The 13,544-nt window shown below is 46.4% G+C and overlaps 1 protein-coding gene across 2 annotated transcripts in view; it reads right to left on the bottom strand.

The window, feature by feature from the left end:
- Positions 1-12,944, bottom strand: part of plppr2b (phospholipid phosphatase related 2b) — a 68,458-nt gene extending 55,514 nt beyond the window's left edge. Inside the window, exon 1 of one of the 2 annotated variants that reach the window (XM_033972297.2) lies at positions 12,834-12,944. In XM_033972297.2, coding sequence (XP_033828188.1) covers positions 12,834-12,944 — 111 coding nt within the window. The remainder of the gene's footprint in view (positions 1-12,833) is intronic. The other variant, XM_033972304.2, reaches the window with a different exon arrangement.
- Positions 12,945-13,544: the final 600 nt, after the last annotated feature.

Raw genomic sequence — 13,544 nt, 5'->3', positions numbered from 1 at the left:
CTTCAGTTCTGGTCAGATTTCTGCTGGACGCTGCCTTATATCTGTCTGAAGGGGGCGCTAACGACACTGGATCTACTTTACTTTTTACTTTTAGTGCATTTTTAAACAGGTACTTTCCTACTTTTACTTTTTACTTTCCACTCCTTTTCGATCTTAAATACGAAAAATCTGTGAAATGTGCATTAAGTTGACTGGAAACGTGTTTATTGATCTACTTCAGTTGATGAAATTAACTTAAGTACTGTATTTTCTGGACTATACGTCGCACTTTTTTTCATAGTTTGTCCAGGGGTGAGACTAACATTTTCTCCGAGGGCCACATCAGCAAAATGGTCACTCTCAAAGGGCCGCACGTAAAATAAACGCAACTACTTTTTTAAACTCGTTCATTAACCGTCTCTGTATTTATTTCGTATTTGAGTTACAAATATCGCATTTACATTTACATAGATATAAAAATATGGCTGTATAACTGTATCTCCTGATGAACTGACATTTTAAGACAGTCAAACCTTTTCATTTATCCTGTTGTGGGCCACATAAAAGGACGTGGGGGGGCCGCATTTAGCCCGGGGGCCTTGAGTTTGACGCATGTGGTTTAGGATATAAATTATAGTTTTTTCAGTGTATGAATTTAAACAAATCCACAAAACCATTTACTCATTACAGATGTTTCCGTGGGTCAAAAATCCAAGAATCCCTCCTGTGAAAAGGGACGACGCTCCACAGATCTGAACTGTAATGTGTCTGTCTTGTTAGGTAGGTTTGTTTTGTACTTTTAAATCACAAAACGGCGCACTTCTTCCACCTCTGAGAGTAAACGGTAAACAGATCTGTGTCCTCGCGCTGATGAAATCCAGATAAAGTGGATAAATGTCTGCGTGACGTGAAAATGAGACGATCTGATGGAGTTTAAACGCTTAAAAGTGCGAGCGGTTTAAGACGTCATTAAATGTATATTAGCGTAAAACTCCCAGACGCCGGAGACGCGAGCGGAGATATTACATCCATTGAAACATTAACAATGCGATCTGCTGATTAGAAGGACAGAGACGCAGGGACTAAGACGAGAAGACGAGACTCGTTTCTGCGAAGAGGAAATGGAATAAAGTGAATTCAAGAGCGAAAAGAGCGAGAGAATTAAAGTGTGTGAGATATAATGAGCTGCACGTGTTTGGAGCGAGAGAAAACCGTCGCTAAATAAGTGTCTCCTACGTCGACTGTGATAAAATAACGGATGTAAACGGCCTGTATTACACTCTGTTCCACCTTGTGATGTCATCATGTGGTGATACAGGAAGTGCTCCACTGTGTTTTTAAACTCCACCTTCACTTGAATCATTTGTAGTAGTAAATTGCTGTACTTAAGTAGAATTTTCAGGTATCTGTACGTTACTTAAGTACGTTTAACAGTGTGTACTTTTTACTTGTACTTCACTACATTTGAGGGCAGTATCTGTACTTTCTACTCCACTCCACTACTAAAGTAAAAAGTACTTTTCATATGATTTGAGGGGTTATTTTTACCGTTTTCGTGGAAACATCCTGACTAAAGTTTAAGAGTTGAAGCTTCGGCTTTGAGCAAAACAAACATAAACACACAAAATTCATGAGAAAAGTGAAATAGATTTGTATTTTTACCAAAATATGTGTCATTTTTAATCAAAATCACTACATTTAAACTTAATAAATGAACAACACCTGTGTAAAATACTGGATACATGTGTTTATTAATCTGCTCAAAATAAATAAATACATGAAATAAACTTAAGTAGATTTTTTCATGTGGTACTTTTACTTTTGCTTAAGTATTTTTAATGTATTGCTCAACTTGTCGTCATGGAGATGTCATTGTTTTGCCTGGAATGTTCCACATGTGACATTAAACAAATCCATCCGGAATTTACTCATTACAGGAGGAGAGGAAAGAGGGGGAGGAGAGAGGAGAGAGGGGGAGGAGAGAGGAGAGAGGGGGAGGAAATAGGGGGAGGAGAGAGGGGAGGAGAGAGGAGAGAGGGGGAGGAGAGAGGGGGAGGAGAGAGGGGGAGGAGAGAGGGGGAGGAGAGAGGAGAGAGGGGGAGGAAATAGGGGGAGGAGAGAGGAGAGAGGGGGAGGAAATAGGGGGAGGAGAGAGGAGAGAGGGGGAGGAAATAGGGGGAGGAGAGAGGGGGAGGAGAGAGGGGGAGGAGAGAGGAGAGAGGAGAAGGAGAGAGGAGAAGGAGAGAGGGGGAGGAGACAGCCCCCTCTGTCCCTTCTGTTGACTCACCTCTGGATAAGTCCTTTTTCTGCACATTTTGGTGATATATGACGGCGATTATCTTTTTTGGCGATGATCAAAATTATATAAAACGTCGCACGAATGATTATCGACGACCGTTATTGTTTATTGCTCGCTCCGTCGGTTTGGTCCAGGCCTGGGAGGAGGAGGAGGAGGAGGAGGAGGAGGATCTGACGCTGCTGTTCATTATCCAGGTAGTGATGCTACAGTAAAGCTGGAGGCAGTACATCCTGTCAACAGTCAAGCTAACCGTTTCCTGATGTTCACGCACTTGGCAACGCTACAAAGAACCGGGAGCACATGATTAGCAAAACAGGCCGTCCAAAACTGAGGCACGGAGGATAATTATGAGGAGACAGATGTCCACAATCAAGACAGGACCAGTGCAAAGACGAAAGACGTACTGGTCCACCGCAGAAGCATCAGTGCGACGCAAACGAGGAGGTAAAGGTTCTAAAAGACACAAAATCGACTCTTTTTAGCTTTAAGTCACGTTATAATGCTGCTAAATCCTCAAAAACAGACCTGGAGTTGTGTTTTGTTTCATTCACACACGTTTAACACACAAACCACACACAAAAAACGCTCTGTTCCACCTTGTGATGTCATCATGTGGTGATACAGGAAGTGTTTTTAAACTCCGCACACCTTCATTTCTACAATAATTTGGGTGATTTCGGTCATAAAATTGCCAATCTCTACTGAAATAAAAGGTAAAATGTAGCTGTTAACTTGAAAATTACCACTTCGTGACATCACAAGGTGGAACGTTTTGAGCTTTGGAGACGTAGACAGAATAATAAATAATAATAATAAATAAATAAAATAATACAAAGTGTGACTCAAACATGTGTGAATGAAACAAAACACAACTCCAGGTCTGTTTTTGAGAAGATAACAGCATTAGAACATCAGCTCACAGTTTCATGTAAAGTGAGACCTTTAAGTGTCTTGCCCAAGGACACAACAACAGCATCATCTGTGAGAGCCGGAATCGCACCGCCAACCATGTCAAGAGCGAGATTCGAACTGCCAACCTTCAGGTCAGTGGACAAATGCTCTAACAACTGAGCCACTGTCGCTACTTTTTAAACCACACGTGTCAAACTCAAGGCCCACGGGCTAAATGTGGCCCGCCATGTCATTTTATGTGGCCCACAACAAGGTAAATTAAAAGTTATACAGCCATATTTTTTTTACAATAATGGAAATACATGTGCAATATTTGTAAACTGAATAAGTAATAAATACAGAAAGTTTATGAACAAGCTAAAAAAGTAGTTACGTTTATTTTACATTACATCTGTACCGTTGAGAGCCGCCATTTTTCTGATGTGGCTCTCGGTGAAAATGTGTTTGACACTAAACCAGAGGTGCCCAAACTTTTTTATTATATTTTTTTATCGAGAACCACATGAAACACATCCATTTTAGGTCTGTATCACAATTAAATCTGATGTTTTTGGATATAGAGGTAGAAAAAGTTTAATTTAAAGGTTCAACAGGAGGCGCGAGGACCCATAAAAACTAGTCCGCGGGCCGTTTTTGGTCCCGGGGCCGTAGTTTGCGCACCCCCTGCTCTAAACGATCACCGCATTTTCTCGCTCTTGAAACTGTGGACGAGTCGTTTCTAGAAAGCGTCGATGTCACTGCGCCGCACGGGGGGGACGCGAGGTCGGCCGTAAACGCCGCATTAATAACAGAGACGAGGTCCGTAATCTGAAAACGCCTCATAAATCTGCACATTACAATACACGGTTTTAACGAGCTCTTTTATAGCGCTATAGAACATAACGTTGCGGCGCCATAAAACGTCGCTCTCCGTCGTTTGTGTGAAAGTACTGGTACTTCTGGGCTTTGGCGCTCTCTCCGAATCTGAAAATAGTCATTGTAAGTCCTTTGTAAGTCGGCTTTGGAGCGGCTCTTCGCGGCGTGCCCGTTTGGCCCAGATCAAGCTCGCTCTCCTCCCACCGGCGTCTCCAGCGAGTCGCAAATCTGTTGTATCAAAATGACTTCATAAAGACGCCGCTTTGAAGCCGGGGGACCGCGATGGGGCCCCAGACCGATTTCCAGCGCGGCTCAGCAGAAGCAGAAACGAGAAAGAGACACAAAAGAGACATCAGGACGAAGAATCTAACAGCTTTTGAGCGTGTGCGTTGTTTTGCAAAATGGAAAATCCGGATGGTGCGTTTTATAGCGAGACGACGATTAGATGCAGTTTCGGGAAAAAAAAAAAGAAAAAAAGAAGTGAAATTCGCTGAACAATCAAGAGGCCGCGGAGTGAAACCGACCGGGGAGATAATCGATGAGGAGTGACGACGCGGAGAGATAGAAAGACGCTGATACGGGGGACGCGCTGAAGGAAGCGGCGGCGTTTATTCCTGATGTAGAAGTTGTAACGATAAGGAAAAAAAAAAAAAAACATTACAGAGGAGGAGAACCGACGCAGAAACGGACGGACGGAAAAAGAAAACAAATGGCTAATGAGATGCTAATGTAACAACAAAGAAGCCAGTGCCCTCCGGGGGGAGCTACGCCACGGCGAGCGGCTTCACGGCGCACAAACGACAACGCAACCGGCCTTTGTTTAACTGCAGAGCGAAGTCGCGGAGGTAGAAGCGATGCCGGGGAAATCAAAGCGAAAGAAAAACAAGAGGCGCTAATTATAGTCGTAAAATATAAGGTTACACCAAAGAGACGTGTCGGGGGAAAAAAGCTACAGATCTTTTTTATCTTTGTTTAAACGGGGGACGGTGTTTTTCTGAGCGCAGGAAACACGTGACGGTTTAAAACAGACGAGTGCGTTTCTCTCACTTTAGTAAAGACGAGTTTAAATGAGCTTCAAAGAGAAAGAATCAAAGGGTTTTTCCTCCGTTTTCAGGTTCAGTTCAAGTGTGGACAGTTTTTACACAGAGACAATCAGGAGATCTCGGATTAAAGGTTTTTCTTCTCTTCTCCCTCCTTTCTCTCCTCTCTCTCTTCCTTCCCCTTCTCTCTGTTTCCTCCTCTCTCTTCTAGTCCATCTCTTCTCCTCTCTCTCTCTCCGCTCTCTTCTCTTCCTCTCTCTTCCTCCCTCCCTCTCTCTGTTTCCTCCTCCTCTCCCTCTCCTTTCCTCTCCCTCTCTCCTCCCTCTCTCCTTCTCTCTACTGTCCAGTTTTTAGTCGTACACAATCATGAGATGTTGTGTATTAAAAGTTCTTCTCCACCTCTTCTCTTCCCCCTCTCTCTCCTCCTCCTTTCTCTCTCCTCCTCTCCTGTCTCTTTCTCCTCCTCCTCTCTTCTCCCTCCCCCTCCTCCTTCTCTCCTCCTCCCCTCTTTCTCTCTCTCCTGTCTCCTCCTCCCTCTCACTCGCCCTCTCCCTCCTCCTCTCCCTCCCTCCTCCTCCTCTTTCTCTCTCCTCTTCTCCTCTCCTCTCTCTCTCCTTCCCCTCTCTGTTTCCTTTTCTCTCTTCCTCTTTCTTCCTCTCCTCTCTCTTTCTCCTCCTCCTCTCTTCTCCTTCCCTCTCTCTTCCTCCTTCTCTCCTCCTTCCCTCTCTCTCTCTCCTGTCTCCGTTTCCTCCTCCCTTCCTCTCGCTCCCCCTCTCCTCTCCTTCTTTCCTCTTTGTCACTCCTCCTCTCCCTCCCTCCTCCCCTCCTCTTTCTCTTTCTCTCCTGTCTGTTTCCTCCTCCCTCCCTCTCACTCCCCTTCTCCTCTCCCTCTCCCTCTCTCCTCCTTCTCTCCTCCCTATTTTTAAATTTTTAGACATAGACAATCATGAGAGCTTGTATTAAATGTTCTCCTCTTTCTCTCTCCTCCTCCTCTCCTTTCTGTCTCCTCCTCTTCTCCCTCTCTCCTCCTCCCTTCCTCTCACTCCCTCCCTCCCTCCTCCTCTCCTTTTTCACTCTCTCCACTCTCTGTCTCCTCCTCCCTCCCTCTCTTCTCCCTCTCTCTCCTCTTTCTCTCTGCTCCTCTCCTCTCTCTGTCTCCTCCTCTTCTTTCTTTCTCCCTCTCTCCCTCCATCACTCCCTCACCCCCTCCTACTCTCTCCTTCTCTCTCTCTTTCCTCCTTTCATCTCTCTTCCTCTCCCTCTCTCCTATTTCTCTGTGCTCCTCTCCTACTCTCTCCCTCTTTCCTCCTCTCATCTCTCTTCCTCTCTCCTTTTCCCTCCTTCCCTCTCCTCTCCCTCTCTCCTCTCTTTCTTAGTTTTTAGATCTTGAGTATTAAAAGTTCTTCTCCACCTCTTCTCTTCCCCTCTCTCCTCTCTCCTCCTCTCTCCTCCTCTCTTCTCCTCTCTCTTTCCTCCTCACTATTGCTCAGTTTTTAACCATAGACCATCATGCACTCTTGTATTAAAAGTTCCTGTATCAAAGTTAAACAGGTGAGATACTGAGTCGTCGATCATCATATTCTCTCTTTTAAACACATTCTCTCATTTATTTCACGGCGTTGTTCTTTTCCGACAGTTCACGTCGGACATAATCCATCAGAAAAAGAAACGTCGCTTGAAGTTTGTCTTTAAAGCAGAAACGGGAGCGGAGGAAGAGGAGGAGGAGGAAGAGGAGGAGGAGGAAGAGGAGGAGTCCTGATGAAGGAGAGAATCTTTTTAAGAGCAGCAGTGAAGCAGAGGATGTAATTACTCCAGAGGGTCCAGAGTGATGAGGGAGGAACAGACTGGGAGAGGAGAGAGGGGGAGGAGAGAGGGGAGGGGGGGGGGGAGGGGGGAGAGGGGGGAGAGAGGGAGAGGGGGAGGAGAGAGGAGAGAGGGGGGGAGAGGGGGAGGAGAGGGGGGAGGAGAGGGGGGGAGAGGGGGGGGAGGAGGAGGGGGAGAGGGGGAGGAGAGAGGGGAGAGGGGGAGGAGAGAGGGGGCGGAGAGAGGGAGGAGAGAGGGGGAGGAGAAAGGGAGGAGAGAGGGGGGAGAGAGGGAGGAGAGAGGGGGAGGAGAGAGGGAGGAGAGGGGGAAGAGAGAGGGAGGAGAGAGGGAGGAGAGAGGGGGAGGAGAGAGGGAGGAGAGAGGGGGAGGAGAAAGGGAGGAGAGAGGGGGGAGAGAGGGGGAGGAGAGAGGGAGGAGAGGGGGAGGAGATAGGGGGGAGAGAGGGAGGAGAGAGGGGGAGGAGAGAGGGAGGAGAGGGGGAAGAGAGAGGGAGGAGAGAGGGGGAGGAGAGAGGGAGGAGAGGGAGGGGAGAGGGAGGAGAGAGGGAGGAGAGAGGGAGGAGAGCGCTGATGGAGTTAATACTGCGACGCTTTAGACCCGTAAATGTAAAACCGCTAAAACTGTCATAACGGTCGTCATGGCGATGCTGAACGAGGAGAAAAAGAAACAGCGAACGAGAAACGAGCAATGAGAAACGAGAAAGAGCGAATGCAAAAGGAGCTGGGAAAAGAGAGAGATACAGAAACAGAATAAAAATAAAAATAATCACTACATCGACTTATCGTTCTGTAGATGAAACTTGGGGCTATATTTCTGGGTCAGTATTTACAGAGTGGAATTTTTCTGGGACATTTCTGCTCTTTTTTTTCATAATGACATTTAAGATGTAAAAAGGTTAAATTAATAACTCGTCTGACTCGTTACAAAAGCAAACTAAAGACTAAAGTGTTTCATTCTGTTTATTTATCGCAGCTTATGTTTTTTTTAACAATATTGTAGATTTAGAATAGTTTTTGTGGTTTCAATATTATCGTTTATCGTCTGTTTATTGCGTCGTGTCCATGAAGTGTCTGTAATTTAAAAATGTAATAAGAACAAAATCAGATGATGAGACGAGTCGAGCTCAGGGGTTAAAAGTTTAATCACATTGTGTTTTTGTGTTTCAGGCGTCATGTTGATTAAAGACTAAAACCAGGACTAAACCAGGACTAACCCAGGACTAAAACATGGACTAAACCAGGACTAAACCAGGACTAAACCAGGACTAAACCAGGACTAAACCAGGACTAAACCAGGACTGAACCAGGATTAAACCAGGACTAAACCAGGACTAAACCAGGACTAAACCAGGACTAAACCAGGACTAAACCAGGACTAAACCAGGACTAAACCAGGACTAAACCAGGACTGAACCAGGATTAAACCAGGACTAAACCAGGACTGAACCAGGACTAAACCAGGACTGAACCAGGACTAAACCAGGACTAAACATGGACTAAACCAGGACTAAACCAGGACTAAACCAGGACTGAACCAGGATTAAACCAGGACTAAACCAGGACTAAACCAGGACTAAACCAGGACTAAACCAGGACTAAACCAGGACTAAACCAGGACTGAACCAGGATTAAACCAGGACTAAACCAGGACTGAACCAGGACTAAACCAGGACTGAACCAGGACTAAACCAGGACTAAACATGGACTAAACCAGGACTAAACCAGGACTAAACCAGGACTGAACCAGGATTAAACCAGGACTAAACCAGGACTAAACCAGGACTAAACCAGGACTAAACCAGGACTAAACCAGGACTAAACCAGGACTGAACCAGGATTAAACCAGGACTAAACCAGGACTGAACCAGGATTAAACCAGGACTAAACCAGGACTAAACCAGGACTAAACCAGGACTAAACCAGGACTAAACCAGGACTGAACCAGGATTAAACCAGGACTAAACCAGGACTAAACCAGGACTAAACCAGGACTAAACCAGGACTGAACCAGGATTAAACCAGGACTAAACCAGGACTAAAACCAGGACTAAACCAGGACTAAACCAGGACTAAACCAGGACTGAACCAGGATTAAACCAGGACTAAACCAGGACTAAACCAGGACTAAACCAGGACTAAACCAGGACTAAACCAGGACTAAACCAGGACTGAACCAGGATTAAACCAGGACTAAACCAGGACTAAACCAGGACTAAACCAGGACTAAACCAGGACTAAAACATGGACTAAACCAGGACTAAACCAGGACTAAACCAGGACTAAACCAGGATTAAACCAGGACTAAACCAGGACTAAACCAGGACTAAACCAGGACTAAACCAGGACTAAACCAGGACTAAACCAGGACTGAACCAGGACTAAACCAGGACTAAACCAGGACTAAACCAGGTCTAAACCAGGTCTAAACTTCTCTTTTACCGTTACTTTCATGATGATTACTGACGTTTTATTTGTTGTTATTTTAACGTCTTTCTCGTCTGTCAAACTCTTTGAATCACTTTGTCCTGTTCAAACAAACTCACTTTTCCTCTTTCACTTCGCTCTCATTCCATTTTTCTATTGCAAAACCTGAACTTTTGACTTCTCGTGTTGAAATTCCCTCACAGATTTTAACACAACAAAATTCACCCGTCTTAATATTTCACTTAAGTGCGCCGCGGGCAAACTCACCGTCGTTCTATTTTAGATCGAATATAAAAAAAGACGAGTTCTGGTGCGCGTTCAGCCGGAGCTAAAGCGGCGCTGCGGGCTGGGGGAGAGTCTGCGGCTGCGTGGTCTAATTGGGTTTCCTTCGTTAATTAGGCCAATTAATTTAAAAATACAGCTGAGGCCCAAAGTAATCCACCAGGTCATTTAGGGATTACAAGGAAGAGCAAAGGAGCGAAAGAAACGAGAAGCTCAGAAGAGAAGGAGACGCTCACACAAAAAAGGGCTGGTTATTGTGGCTCCTCCTCAGATCAATGTTATCAGCTCATAAAGTCTTTGGGTAATTAGCCCATGAATCACTTCTTTAGGGAGTCGCCGAGTCGAAAACGGAGGAGAGATCATTTACACGGCTCCAAACGACAGGAGCAAGGGATGTGGAGGGAGGGGCAGGAGAGGTGGAGGAGGTAGAGGAGACAGAGGAGAGAGACGGGAGAGATAGAGGAGACAGAGGAGAGATCATTTACACGGCTCCAAACGACAGGAGCGAGGGATGTGGAAGGAGGGGCAGGAGAGGTGGAGGAGGTAGAGGAGACAGAGGAGAGGCAGAGGAGAGAGAGAGAGGAGAGGCAGAGGAGAGAGACGGGAGAGATAGAGGAGACAGAGGAGACATCATTTACACGGCTCCAAACGACTCCCAGAGCAGGAGATCTGCAGTGAGAAGAATGAGGAGGTGCACACGGGAGCGAGGGATGTGGAAGGAGGGGCGGAGGGGAGGGGGAGATAGAGGAGACAGAGGAGAGACAGAGGAGAGAGACAGGAGAGAGAGAAAGGAGAGACGGAGGAGAGACAGAGGAGAGAGAGAGAGGAGAAACGGAGGAGAGGCAGAGGAGAGAGAGAGGAGAGATGGAGGAGAGACAGAGGAGAGGCAGAGGAGAGAGATGGGAGAGATAGAGAAGACAGCAGAGGAGACAGAGAGAGGAGAGATGGAGTAGAGACAGAGGAGAGACAGAGGAGAGAGAGAGAGAGGAGAGGCAGAGGAGACAGACGGGAGAGATAGAGGAGAAAAAGGAGAGACAGAGGAGAGACGGAGAAGAGGCAGAGGAGAGACAGAGGAGAAACAGAGGAGAGACAAAGGAGAGAGAGAGAGGAGACAGAGGAGAGAGAGAGAGGAGAGACGGAGGAGAGACAGAGGAGAGAGAGGAGAGACGGAGGAGAGACAGAGGAGAGGCAGAGGAGAGAGATGGGAGAGATAGAGAAGACAGCAGAGGAGACAGAGAGAGGAGAGATGGAGTAGAGACAGAGGAGAGACAGAGGAGAGAGAGAGAGAGGAGAGGCAGAGGAGAGACAGAGGAGAGAGAGAGAGGAAAGACAGAGGAGAGACAGAGGAGAGAGAGAGAGGAAAGACAGAGGAGAGACAGAGGAGAGACAGAGGAGAAACAGAGGAGAGAGAGAGAGGAAAGACAGAGGAGAGACAGAGGAGAGACAGAGGAGAGACAGAGGAGAGACAGAGGAGAGAGAGAGAGAGGAGAGGCAGAGGAGACAGACGGGAGAGATAGAGGAGAAAAAGGAGAGACAGAGGAGAGACGGAGAAGAGGCAGAGGAGAGACAGAGGAGAAACAGAGGAGAGACAAAGGAGAGAGAGAGAGGAGACAGAGGAGAGAGAGAGAGGAGAGACGGAGGAGAGACAGAGGAGAGAGAGGAGAGACGGAGGAGAGACAGAGGAGAGGCAGAGGAGAGAGATGGGAGAGATAGAGAAGACAGCAGAGGAGACAGAGAGAGGAGAGATGGAGTAGAGACAGAGGAGAGACAGAGGAGAGAGAGAGAGAGGAGAGGCAGAGGAGAGACAGAGGAGAGAGAGAGAGGAAAGACAGAGGAGAGACAGAGGAGAGAGAGAGAGGAAAGACAGAGGAGAGACAGAGGAGAGACAGAGGAGAAACAGAGGAGAGAGAGAGAGGAAAGACAGAGGAGAGACAGAGGAGAGACAGAGGAGAGACAGAGGAGAGACAGAGGAGAGACAGAGGAGAGACAGAGGAGAGACAGAGGAGAGACGGAGAGAGAGAGGAGAGACAGAGGAGAGACAGAGGAGAGAGAGAGAGGAAAGACAGAGGAGAGACAGAGGAGAGACAGAGGAGAGATAGAGGAGAGACGGAGAGAGAGAGGAGAGACAGAGGAGAGACAGAGGAGAGACAGAGGAGAAACAGAGGAGAGACGGAGAGAGAGAGGAGAGACAGAGGAGAGACAGAGGAGAGCTGGAAGGACAGACACTACATTTGAAGCTTTATTGGATCTAAAAAAAAATAGGTTTTACTCTTTAAGTCCATTTTTAAATACAAATACTTTAATACTTTTACTGAAGTAGATTTTTCATGTGATACTTTTACTTTTACTCTGGTATCTGTACATCAGACTAAACACGTATCAAACTCATCAAAACGTAAACCTCAGACTGATTTTTAGCTCTGACCTCCATTTTAAAGTGAACGGATCTTTTCTTTACAAAGTTCCATCATTTCCATTTTCAGAGTCTCACGGTCACATTTTCACTCGACGCTTCACGACCTTCACGGCTCTGGAATCACTTTACATCCAGGACCCACGGACGCAACGACGGCGTTCATCTGAGGGACCCGGAACGGCACCGACAACCTGTGCGCCAATGGACAAACGCTCTACCAACTGAGCCACTGTCAACTCAACGCACCTTTTCCTACCAACAAACGTCCGTTCCATCATTTCCATTTTAAAAGCACCTACGAGATCAGGATTAATACAAAACAAACCAAAAAAAACTCCAAAAACGTGTGATTCCCTCGTGTAAATACATAAAAACAACATTATAAATCCATCTCCGCTTTGTTTTCACACTTTATCTGACCAGTCGATGCAATTCACTCTCTTAATATTCAAGCCCTCGCTGTGTTTTCACTTAGGGCTATTTATGCAAATGAAAATACTGATTTATAATGTAATCAAAAGTCGTGCATTCATTGAACACAGAGCATACAGTCCCCAGCAAACACTTTAATAAAGAATAATGGAGGATTCCTGTGGAGGGAAATAAAAGATAAAACTGGGGAAAAGACCTACACGGACTGACCAGTTTGACCACATTAATCTGGAACGTAACTGTTGTAAATGGCGTAAGTGAGAGAAATGTCCAGATAAGGTCGGGCACAAAACAACAGTAATTCGTTCCATTCGTCTCCGGAGCGATCAGCCGCAGAGAATTAAAAAAAGAAAGAAAGAGCGTTAACTGACCTCGACAAAGAGGAAGCAGGGCACGATGTAGGTGCTGGTCTTTATCAGGCCTTTGTCTCCTGGGGGGTTCCTCGCCGCCCTCCTCTGCATCGACAATCGGTTTTCCATCATCTGAGGGTCAAAGGGCAAAGTGAGACGGCGCACAATACGGTAAAACGCCACAGCTGCAGTTCAAATAACAGACCGTTTAACTTTGCTCCGGGCGTTTGGGTGAATGCTTTTAGTAATCAGACCAAATGGACCCATTATGTCTGAGCAGAGTGTTCTAGTACCAAGAGTAATATTATTATTACACTTTTGTTCATCCGGACGCACATTTTCACAGGGAGTTTTTTTTACGCATCGTCTCCAAAACTTCTAACGCTTCTTCTTCTAGTCCGTCAAGTGGGACTCCAGGGCGTTCCCAGGCCAGCCCAGAGACACATAGTCCCTCCGGCGTGTCCTCGGTCTCTCCTCTCGTGTGACTGAGCTCCTCATCCCGTCTCTAAGGGAACGTCCAGCCACGTCGAGCGGAGGAAACGCATTTATAACCGAAAAGTATCCGCCATTTTGTCATTATCTAAAGCGCGTGAGCACAGGTGAGGGCAGGAACCATAGCTGTAGGGTAAAAGGACATCGCTAACCTGGTAGCCGCTACAATCCAAACAGGAAGTGATCGTGGGCGCGCATCCAGCTCCATCGACTCTGGCTCCAGTTCACTTTCTATTGAAA

This window comes from Periophthalmus magnuspinnatus, chromosome 1, assembly GCF_009829125.3.
Source record: "Periophthalmus magnuspinnatus isolate fPerMag1 chromosome 1, fPerMag1.2.pri, whole genome shotgun sequence".
NCBI lineage: Eukaryota > Metazoa > Chordata > Actinopteri > Gobiiformes > Gobiidae > Periophthalmus > Periophthalmus magnuspinnatus.
The sequence above is the reverse complement of the archived record's forward strand: the minus strand, read 5'-3'. Positions and strand labels throughout refer to the sequence as shown.